A 12277-nucleotide genomic window follows, 5' to 3' on the forward strand; every position below is an offset into this window, starting at 1 on the left:
TAATCAAGATATGTGCCCCACCCTCATCCGAGAGCTGTGAAAGAGATACAAAGTATTACGCATCTTCAAAACAGTATCAGTTAAGATTAGGTTCAACTGCATATAACAGGACAACTTAAACTTTCAGTGTTTAACCAAGTTGGAAATTTATTTCTTGCTAATATACAAAAACTCAGCAAGTGGGCTATATATGGCCGGTATGCTGGCTCTACAAAGTTGTCAGGGGCCTGGTCTCTTAGGGATGGCCCTCATGATCCAAGATGTCTGTAGAATTATTACATTCTCATTTGAGGAAGGAGGATGAAGGAGAGAAAGAAGAAAGTACATTTTCATTTATATCTTATTAGCTAAAATTTAGTCACATAGCAATACCCAAGTGCATGGAAAATGGAAATGTAGTCTTTTAGCTGAGCGTATGGCTGCTTACCCCAAATAATTGGTATGATTACTGAAAAGTAAGGGAACAATGGTTTTTTAGGAGGCAGCTCATAGTCTGCCACAAGAGGAGATTAATTCTTACTAGGAAAATGAGAAATCACTTGAAAAATAGAATTTCATAAGGTAGTAATGAAGAGGGAAGAAATATTCTAAGAAGTGAGAATAGCGTGAGTGCAAAGATACAGAAGCAGGAAAGTGCAGGGGAGCAGCAGGAATAAGGATTATAATGGGTGATGGTATGATAGATAAGGCTGTGTCTGTAGGTAGGTTGGGACCAGGTTGTAGGAGGCACCAGGTTCCATCAAGAGTGATGGCAGAAAATGGGCTGGTACAGAAAAGTCCTAAAGTCTTTAAGGAAAAGTAGAAGTCGGATGATCGTTGAGGAGAAATTGGTAAAGTCAGATATGATCGTCTTCCGAAGAAGAGAAGTTGGACACTCATCATATTTTGAAGTTGCATAGAGAGGAAAGTGGTTGACTCCTCCTGAATCCATGAGGCAAAGGGATTAAAGAAAGCTCTCTTTCCCTTTCAAAGAGTTTAAGGTAATTAATGCTGTTACATATATGTTAGGGCAATTAGATGGAAAGCATTAAAGCATATAAGGGAGTTTGTTTACAGTGGACCTCAGGGAGTAAAAAAAGTCTGGTATAGTTAGTGGAAAGGGTGCTAGATTGTATCTAGGTAGAAACAGAGCTAAGCTGGCTATAATTTAGCAAGAAAAGTAGATGGAGGTTGTGGGGGGAGAGTTCCTATATTTAAGGAGCTGATTGTGGGTCATGGAGATGAAGAAAGCATTTAGTAATAGTCTAAAGGAGCGTGTCATGGTGGTGATGGAAAGTGGGGGGAGGAGAAGGAAGGAATGGGCAGATGTGAGTGTAGAATGAAAACCAGCTCCAAAATTGTATTTGGTTCATTAGAGTATTAGATAATAGCTAAGATTAATTTAAGCTGTGGTAACAACTCCCCAAATCACAGTGCATTACAACAACAAAGTTTATTTCTCCTTCACGTTAGTGTCCATTGTGGTTTGACTGGGGCTTTGCTCTACATCCTCTTCATTCTGGGACTTAGGCTGAAGGAGTAGCCCCTGTCTGGGACATAGCAGAGGGAAAAGAGAAATGGTGGAGCCATACAATGGCTTTTAAAGCTTCTCTAGGGAAGTGGCACATGTCACTTCTACTCACATTCCAATGACCATAGCAAGCCTGATATCAATGAGTGGGAAGTATACTCCCATAGGGAGAGGCCCTGTAGGGAGGGCAATAAATATTTTTGAACAGATATTATCTACTGCAGTGGGATAGAATGCTATGAGAAAGCCACAGTCCAGCTGTAGGGTGCTTGTTGGCAGTTAATACAGCAACTAAGACTTTGTTAATACAGCAACACAGACATAAGTGGTAGCTTCAGCTAAATCTCAGTCTGTTCAGGCTGCTGCTGTTAGTGATGCATTATGTTCAGAGAAACGAATTACTTTGTGTGAAAGGAAATGCAGGGGAGTTTTTTCATAACTCGTTAGTTAACCTGTAATATTTATTACATGTCTACTTTTACACTCAATACATTATCCTAGGCTAAGGGGGATTACTATCATTGTTTAAAAAACAAAATTAAAATTAATTTGATGGGAAAATCTCAACTCCAATTAGAGAGCTTTTTCTTTTGTATTCTTCAAATAACACAATAATAGTAAATCTCTAATCCAATTCTTTGCATGTAAGTAAATGCTTTTGTTAGTTGAAAAGTGTCTGTGAGGTTTCACTGTATATATCATAAGACCAGTACTTTGTCTGGCACAGTGCTCTGTCTTTTGGGGAAGTATATCTCTATTTTAAGGACATTAAGAATATAAGCTAAAGAGTTGAAGATATATATCAACTTTGGGAAATTTCTAGGTTATTCTCTAATGGGTTAAGATTTTAATGTATGTCAAATACATAGACCAATTTTGGCTTTGTTTTATTCCTTTGTGCCAGGTTTTAGATTTTTATTTTTATTTGACTACCTCAGATTTCTTCATCTGCTGCACAGGTAGAGAAAATCAAAGAGTACAATCTATATATGAAACCAGAATTGAAGGAGAGAGGTAGACTAAGCAGGAAAGGAGAGTGAGAAAAGAAATAAAGGATGAAATCAAGATGACAGAGAAAATGAGATTTGATTAAGGTAAAGACACAGTTGTTTCAGGAAACAGCATGGTTGGTGCAAGTATTTTTTTTTTAGAATCCCAAGGAATAGCTGTGTTTTTCTAGATATATATTTTTAGTCAAGTTTCTAAATTGACAGTGTGACTTTTTTTGGCCTAACTTAGGTATATACTCTTGATGTACCAGATGCATTCTATTACTGTTACAGTCCAGACCCTAGTAATGCAAATGGAAAAGATATCATCATGGAAGCGATGGCTGAGCAGATAGTTACAGTATGTGCTACCTTGGATGAAAATCCTGGAGTCAGATATAAAAGGTAAGACACTCAGTGGTGCCTTTATATGTTATGCTGTCTATTTGCTCTTTGGTATACAGGTAAGTAATGTCTCTGTGCTTTTGTGTGTTGGTTTGAAGAATTTATTTCTTTATAAAATTATGCTGTACATATAGGAGATTTAAAGTTTAAGGCTTAAATTTCAGAGTAACTAGTAGCCTCTCTTACTGAATTTCAGAGCTTAAATTTGGTATGGTTTACATGTATATTTTTCATGAGTTTAAGGAATGCTTAGAAGAATGTCTTTGTTGTCCTGTGGGGAATACCATCTTACATTTAATGTTTTATTGAATTTCCACCAAATTTAAATAGTCATAGTATCTGGATACTGGTTATAGTATCTAAATATCTATGGTATCTAATTCCAGTAGCCATTTTAAATAGATTTTTGGAGTTTTTTTTTTTTAATTATTATTATTTATTTTATTTTTGGCTGCATTGGGTCTTCATTGCTGCACGTGGGCTTTCTCTAGTTGCGGCGAGCGGGGGCTGCTCCTCGTTGTGGTGCGCGGGCTTCTCATTGCGGTGGCTTCTGTTGTTGCGGAGCACTGGCTCTAGGAGTGCAGGCTTCAGTAGTTGTGGCACGTGGGCTCAGTAGTTGTGGCTCACAAGCTCTGGAGCGCAGGCTCAGTATTTGTGGCGCACGGGCTTAGTTGCTCTGCGGCATGTGGGATCTTCCTGGACCAGGGCTCAGACCCATGTCCCCTGCATTGGCAGGCGGATTCTTACCCACTGCGCCACCAGGGAAGCCCAATTTTTGGAGTTTTTTAAAAGTTAAAGTTTGACTGTAGTACTATGTACCTTTGTTTATTTGCTTCTTATTAAAAGTAAAGTTTACTGTAAAGTGCATAAATTATATTTATATGGCTTGATAAATCATTCCAAAGTGAACATACCCATCTAACTTCACCAAGGTCAAGAAATAGAATACTAACAGTATCTCAGAGGCCCCCCTCATGATCCCCTCTAGTCGTCACCCCCTGTCTCCTCCCCAGAGGTAACTACTGTCTTGACTTCTAACACATATTTTAGTTTTGCCTGATTTTGAACTTGGTATAAATGGGGTTATGATGTTTTTTATTTCTGGCTTTGTTCAGTATTATGTTCTTAGACATTCATGTTGTTCTGTATAGCCAGACAGCTTGGATTTTAATCTCTGCTACTTACTGGCTGTGTGATCCTTCTGCTCTCAGTTTCTTTATCTATGAAATGGAAATGATCATAGTACTCACTTTATAAGGTTGTTTTTAGAATTAAATGAGTTAATATCTGTAAAGAACTCAGAATAGTGTATGATACTAATAAACTAGTAGACGTAAATATACTGTACTACTACTAAGTTATGTCACTTGTTTCTGTTTTAAAAGTTTCTTTAACTTAAACATTGACATTTGTCCGGGTAGTTGGATGAATTGTTTAATTTCAAATTCATGTAGTACTTTATATTTAAGTTTCATTATTCTTGACCATTTAAAAAATCTTGTGTTAATTACTTAGAAAGAATATAGTAAATCTCCTTAATTCAGATGTGACCAAACAGGCTCTTCACTCATACCTCAGGTGTTGGAAACATTCTTTTTCTTATAGGTGATGTGCTAATTACATTCTGAACTAAGTGGTTTATCTCCTGCTAGAGTTCAGTCTCTGTTCAAACTTCTGCCCTTGGTGTTTGGCTCCGTTCAGGGAAATGAGTATGTAATATAGTCGGCCATATGTATCCACAGGTTCGGCATCCTCAGATTCAACCAATCGTGGATTGAAAATATTAAAAAAACAAAATTCCAGGAAGTTCCAGAAAGCAAAACTTGAATTTGCTACATGCAGACAACTATTTACATAACATTTACATTGTATTTATGACTATTTACATAGCATTTACACTGTATTAGTGTTATAAGTAATCTAGAGGTGATTTAAAGTATATGGGGGATATGCATAGTTTATATGCAAATACTACGCCATTTTATAAAAGGGGCTTAAGCATCCATAGATTTTGAAATCTGAGTGAGGTCCTGGAACCAATCCCCTGTGGATACTGAGGGATAACTGAGGCCAGTTTATAATTTAATAGCTCACCTTTGGACCTGTTTGGAGTTATTGTAATAGTTAAATAATCAGGCTTTTAGAATCCTACCTGTTCTTTCACAAAGTATTCTTTTATGCCTCATGGACTTTTCAAGTGTAATTCTAACATGAAATTATTTCCTTTTGAAAATATTTTAAAGCAAAATACATAATAAATTATTCTTTATAGTTGCTGCTTTATTTACTTTTGAGGTGTAAAACCTAAAGGTCCTTTAACACTTTGAAGCCCTTTACAAGGAGAGCCTCCATTTTTGAGGTTGCTGTGCTAATTGAAGAGCCTTTTCTAACAATTTCTTGTAGACTCAGAAGTTATACTAATGTCACTGATCATGAAGTTACAGTTTAGAGTATGATTTTATCATTTTAGAAGATAGTGGTATATAAGATTTTATGCAAAAGACTGTATTGGAAAGTTGACTGAGTGTTAGCATGTAGGGAGATTTCATACTGCTAGTGGGAGAGATAATTGGTCAAGTAATTTGGAGAGTAATATGGTAATATCTGGAAAAGTTGAAAATGTACATACCATATAATCTAGCAGTTATACTTTTAGAAATAATATATCTAGAGAAACATGTACATGGAGATGTATGTACAAAGATATTTGTTCCAATGTTGTTTGCAATGGTATAAAATTGAGAATGACTTAAATGTCCATCTTTGGGGGAATGAATGCATAGAATCCAGTATAAATCATATGATGGAATACTATATAGAACTAAAATGATTAAATTTGATATGTGTGTCAACATAGATCTCACACATATATAGAACAGTAAAAACATACTGTTAAAACACATATAAAACAGTAAACATGTGTATAATAGTAATGACAGGAAGAATACATATCAAATTCATGATAGTAGTTGCCTTGGAGTGGGGGTAGCTAGGGGTGGGGGAGAAGACCGGGAATTGGGAGGGGAATAAAGGAACTGCGGTTTTATTTATAATATTTCCTTCATATGAAAAAAAATCTGAAGCACATATGATAAGGTTTACATTGATAAAATCCAGACAAATTGATATAGCATTATATTTGATGTATTATCTGAACTTCTCCATGTTTATAAAATCAATAAATTTATGGTTTAATTTTAGAATTCAACTTGCTATTGTAAAGTGTGTCTTGAAAGAAAGATAATTGTTCGAACATTTTTTCCATTTCTAGTAAACCTCTGGATAATGCCAGTAAACTTGCTCAGCTTGTTGAAAAAAAACTTGAAAACTACTACAAGATTGATGAAAAGAGCCTAATAAAGGTAACATATAAAAGACAAATAGTGGTTATGCATAAAGTCTGTCTTATTTCTTTATAAACCAAGGAAACTGTTGTTCATTCATTTTCCAGTATTGATTTGAGAATCATTAGCACAGATCCCCAATTTTGATTTGGGAATCACTGATGTAAGTGGTAGTAGAAGTCTGAATAGACAGTGTGGCTTAGAGGGGAAGATAAGGGTTTTGAAGTAAGCACTTTGTCTATATCCTGGCTATGTCATTTAATTCATAGATACGTCAATTAGCAAATGATGTAACTTCTCTGTGCCTAAGTTTTCTTATCTATAAAATGGGGATAATAAGAGAATACCTATTTTATAAAATAGAGGATTAAATGAGTTAATACATAAAAAGTTTTTAGAATAGTGCTTGCAACTGAGTAAACAGTTAATAAACATTTTTCCTGTTATCACCAGCTTTGTGTTCTTGGACATATTATTTACTCTGAGTTGTATTTTCATCAATAAAATGGATCAGATGATATGTACCTTGCTTGGTTGGTATGAAGATTAGGCAGATTAGCTTGTGTTTGGCATATAATAGGAGTTTAATGAATGACAGCTATTACTGTCTTATCAAGGTAATATAAAGTAATCTAAGACTAAGATTAGAACCTGGGGAATTCTAGCATTTGAGCTTGGGTTGGAGAGTGAAGAGCTTGAGTAGACTGACAGAGGTGGTGCCACAGGGCTAGGAAGCCATATTACAGTAGCTGAAGAATGAGAAGAAGGAACTGTTGATAGTTTAGAAGAGGAGATGGGCAAGGAAACCACCAATTACAATGCATGTAGTAAGAGGAATGAGAGAAGAATACATGAAATGTAGTGGGAACATAGGCTGAGGCTTAATCTTATTGTAACTGGAGTCTTGGAAGGCATCCTAGAGTAAGAGGCCCTTGAGCTTGAAGAATGAGTATAAAAGAAGAGGGAGTTTTTTTCTTGGATAACAGGATTCTTTGGGCAGAGGCATAGAGAAAAAGGCAAAATTCACAAACAACTTGGCTAGAATGGAGGGTGTAAGATTAGATGTAATGTTGGTTCAGAACTTTAAAAGTTACTAGTTTTTGGTTTGGAGGACTAGTGAAATCTGTTGTCCTGGTTGTAGTTATGAAAATAATGGCTCGGTATACATAGCATAGTAGGTAGTCAATAAATGTTTGTTGAATGAGGAAAGAGATAAACGATCATTATATTAGTTAATATCCCTTTAGTCCTTCATGATTTCAGTGAGAAAAAGGAAAATCCACAAAAACCAAACTTGTCCTTTCCATTCTTTCTGCCTCAGAAATTATACATCTTTCAAATGCTTGATACCTTTTCTTCATTCAAGGACCTGAGAGAGTGTCACCTCCTTTTTGAAGTCTTTCCTCACTCTTCAGGTCAAGCGATTCTTCCTCTCACATACTTTCATAACCCCAAGCCCTGATATAGCACTTATATTGCACAGTCTTTTTCCTATTCATATTTCTGAAGACTCATAACTTACATGTATTGAGGGCTTACTAAGTGCCAGGCACTGTGCTAAGTGTTCATGGTATTATTACATTTAATCTTTACAGTAATCTTATAGGGCAGAGGTTCCGATTAAATATATATATTTTTTGTTTGTTTTTTAATAAGAATACTGAGATATTAACAAGTTAAGCAATTTGTCCAAAGTTGTACAGCAAGAAAGTGGTCAAGGCTGGGAATTCCCTGGCGGTTCAGTGGTTAGGTCTCCATGCTGTCACTGCTGAGGGCCTACGTTCGATCCCTGGTCAGGGAACTAAAATCCCATAAGCTGCGTGGCGTGGCCAAAAAATTTAAAAAAAAAAAAAATGAAAGAGAGAAAGTGGTCAAGGCTGGATTCAAACCCAGATCTACCTGATTCCAGAGGCTGTGCTCTTAATCACTATACCATACTATCTCAAGGTTTATTTAAATGAGTGAATGGTTAACTAAAAAAAATTTTAAAGATCTATTCTATGTAGTTTACCTTTGTCTGCTGGAAGTAAATAAATAAGAAATGTTTGTCTGAGTTGTAGTTATCTCTTACTGCTCCAAATAATAATCCAGAGAATTTATTACTTTTTAAAATGAAGTATGGAAGATACTGATATTAACAATGATTTTTCCCAGCACTGTTATTCACTGTTTAATGATTAGTGCTGTTTGTGAGTTAATGATAGCAAAGCTTTCATTGTAATTTACCATCTTAGCTGGCATCAATGTAATCTTTTAAAATGCGTAATGGTTAAGAGTACAGGCCATGGAGTGAAGCTGACCTGGGTTTGAATCTCCATTCTACCACATACTAGCTAGCTATGTGATTTGGGCAAGTTACTTAATTTTAAGCCTTAATGCCCCCATTGCCAAATGGAGTTAATAATCCCTGTCTCACAGGGTTGCTATAAGAATTAAATAATATGGATATTTCTTGCTTAGCACAGTGTGTAGCATAAAGAGCTCAAGTAATAACTACTATTCATAATTTATATCAGTTTTAGTGTTTATGGAGATGAATTCCTAAGGAAATAGATTTAGTGCAGGCCAAATGTTACTTTTTTTAAAGGAATTTTCACAATATTGTATTATTGAGTATAGCCTCTTACTCTAATTATGAAAGCTTTTGGTTTTGTAGTCTTATTTTTTTCCTGTTATACCACTCAGATTTTTCTGTTTTAATATAACTTCACATTCTTAGGGATGGGGCAGAACTTAGGAAAAGTCTGCTTTTGTTTTCTAAGATACTAAAAATGTTTCACACAAAGAAATTGAAGTTTCTTAAGATAATTTTATTTTGTTATTCCAGGGTAAAACTCATTCCCAGCTCATAATAATTGATCGTGGCTTTGATCCTGTGTCCACTGTCCTGCATGAACTGACCTTTCAGGCAATGGCATATGATCTACTGCCGATTGAGAATGATACATACAAGCAAGTATAACTTGAAGGGAATATATAGGACATATACAAACAGGATAGGACATTAGCATTTAATGATTAGTGCAGGCACCAGAAATCTAAAGCCCCTGTAACCTTTTTCATTCAGAGACTTTATCCTTCTCTTACCCCTGTAATCATAATCTATTAAAAATATCTTGACCTTGTTAGTTAATGGGTAATTTAACTGCTTTGATGCTCTTTCGGTGTATTTGCTTCCTTAACTGTGTCTACAACAAGAATAGATTTTAAACAGCTGGAATTTGTACTTTTCAGTAAATACCAGGCTCACTACTATATTTATTGAAGTGGAAACCATATTCAAATTGGTTAGGCTGTGATTATTCTGAATCACACATCCAAAAGTTATCTGTATGTGTGTCTTGTCAACATAGTGTATTTAAAAAGATTAGAAGACTAGGAACCTCATTAGGATGGTTATTGAGAATAGATAAAAGTTTACCAATTTGGTACCTATTATTGATTTAACTCTGATATAAGCATATTAACTTTAAAAGTAATATCAAGTAGCTAAATGAAAAATGAAATCACTTTTCTGTTAAGGAACCATTTTATTGTACCTTTGTGTATCATTTATGAGTGTGTGTATATATATACACACGCATACATATATATATATACATATATATATATAAAACATGTTATTTGATATCACAATTTCTAAATCCAAATTGGCCTTTTTCAGCTAAGATTTACTGCTTTGAGCATAGTAATGAAAAAGAAAATTAGTTTTCTGAAATTTTATGTTTAAATTAATTTAGTAATTTTAATAGATTAAAAAGATCCAAAAACTTGTGCTAATTATAATACTTAATATTTTTTCTTAAACCAAATATTGTTAAACTAATTTTGTATTTTCTATTGTATTTTTATTTGCATTCTGGTCAAATCCTGGCTTCTGAGTTTTTCTTTATTTGTATTAATGTTAGATGATGTAGATCAACATTTTTCTAATATAAAAGTAGTTTTTCCAATATAAAAGTAGTTATTCTAATATAAAAGTAGTTTTAAGCAGTTTATTCAGAATTTTCAGAAAGCATGTTGTTTACCTCTCTTATCCTTTAGGTCTCTAAACCTACGTTGCTCAAGAGATTTAGAAATGACTTAAACTGATGGACACTTAAGAATTTGGTTCCAGACTACTGACATAAGTTTCAGACATTTCTAACCTAGTACTTTTTAAAAAAATTTATCTCCCTAGGTTTTCTGGCAAGCAAAGCAAGGTTTAATTTTTTAAGAGTAATGGAGAGACTTATTTAAAAACAAAAACAAAGAAGTCAAGACTTTTTGAATGAATCGAAAAAGTCCAGGGATAAGATTAGGTGGAAGCACAAACTCCCTGTGGGTTGTGCTCCGTCCCAATTTTTAATGGAAATAATGCAGAGCAGAAACTTCTAAGTATCCAGACTGTGTTCTTCATCTTGGTGACCTCTTTAAATGTACTCTTAGGATTGTCTTCATCTTTTTAGTATTGTCAGGCCTGCTACCTTAATCTTTGTTTATAAATCAAAGGTTAAAGAAGTACAAAGTGGCATTTTAAATGACAAAAAGCCCTCTGTCCTTAGTGCAGTCTGGTAATTAAGCACAGTCATTCTGCCTTTGGGTGTCTGTAATTAAGACCAAATAGGTAGATGGTTTTATAGATGGGGCCTGAAATTTGGGGGATTGTAGAAATGATTATATTTATACAGCAGAAATCTCCATTTATTGTCTGCTATCCAGTGCTAGGAAAGCTCAGTGCTGTCCATTCTGATCTTGGCTCAGGACATTGACAGTCCCAAGGATGATGGAATTTTCCAGCTCCACAAATGGAAGGAGGCTGGCTATTTGCATAAAAAGAGAAGCGAGGAATTACATTTGGGGAAGCAGTCAGGAAGCCCATTTTGAGTAATTTCATGAACCTCTTGAATTGCCTCTCAGTTCAGTAGAACTCATTAAAGCAATCAAGGTTTTTAATGGCTACACTAGTTTTTCTCTCATTTCCTTTCCCATTCTTTAAAGGAGATGTGGTTATAGGGTTAGGGAAGAATATAGAAACAGATGATATATGTTTGTGAATTTTGTACCAACTCTGAAACACCTGCAGTACTTAATAGGCTACATTAGGGGGTGACATTTCTTTTCTTAATGGATGTTTGATAGTTGAGTTGATGGTTATTAGTACGTCAAAGTAGTATTTTGAGCAACTAGAATACAAATTGTTAGTGTATTCACTCTTGTTCTTAAAGTTGACTGTGGAACGTTGAATTTTTGTTTCTAAGATACCACTTTGCCGAGATAAAACTCTATAATACAGCTAAACCTAACGTTGAAAGTAAAAAGGTCTTGGTAGACATAGCACTTTGATTTTTATTGTATGGATAGCAATATGCCTTAGTTTTGAGTATGTAGTCATTATCCCCCAAAATAGTGGATGTACTCTTCAGTTTCTTGAGCTGTATCTTAAAATTATTGTTTATAAAAATGTTTCTTTCACTTTTTGGGTGGGAAAATAATCCAAAAGTTCATACTACTCTCTACTTGTAGATATAAAACAGATGGGAAAGAAAAGGAGGCAATCCTTGAAGAAGATGATGACCTCTGGGTCAGAATTCGACATCGGCATATTGCAGTTGTATTAGAGTATGTGAACTCATTTTAATTTTTATTCCACATTTTTAAAATACTAAATACATGATAGTACATTTTGTAATCTTAAAATATTTTTGTGGGCTTCCCTGGTGGCGCAGTGGTTGAGAGTCCGCCTGCCGATGCAGGGGACACGGGTTCGTGCCCCGGTCCGGGAAGATCCCACCTGCCGTGGAGTGGCTGGGCCCATGAGCCATGGCCGCTGAGCCTGTGCATCCGGAGCCTGTGCTCCACAACGGGAGAGGCCACAGCAGTGAGAGGCCCGCGTACTGCAAAAAATATATATATATTTTTTTTTTTGTAAAGAATTACACCTTAGAAATTTAAAGAATTCTCTTACAATTTGACAGGGAAATTCCCAAGCTTATGAAAGAAATTTCATCAACAAAGAAAGCAACGGAAGGAAAGGTAAGAGTGTTATT

At 35.1% G+C, this 12277-nt stretch overlaps 1 protein-coding gene across 1 annotated transcript in view; it reads left to right on the plus strand.

The window, feature by feature from the left end:
- The window catches only part of STXBP3 (syntaxin binding protein 3), a 54709-nt gene that overhangs the window by 20073 nt on the left and 22359 nt on the right, over nt 1-12277 (plus strand). The window contains exons 7-11 of the mRNA XM_082614340.1: nt 2750-2904; nt 6176-6266; nt 9076-9200; nt 11754-11849; nt 12206-12263. Of these exons, the coding sequence (XP_082470466.1) occupies nt 2750-2904; nt 6176-6266; nt 9076-9200; nt 11754-11849; nt 12206-12263 (525 nt within the window). The remainder of the gene's footprint in view (nt 1-2749; nt 2905-6175; nt 6267-9075; nt 9201-11753; nt 11850-12205; nt 12264-12277) is intronic.

The sequence above is a fragment of the Mesoplodon mirus genome (assembly GCF_964341445.2).
Source record: "Mesoplodon mirus genome assembly, chromosome: 3".
NCBI lineage: Eukaryota > Metazoa > Chordata > Mammalia > Artiodactyla > Ziphiidae > Mesoplodon > Mesoplodon mirus.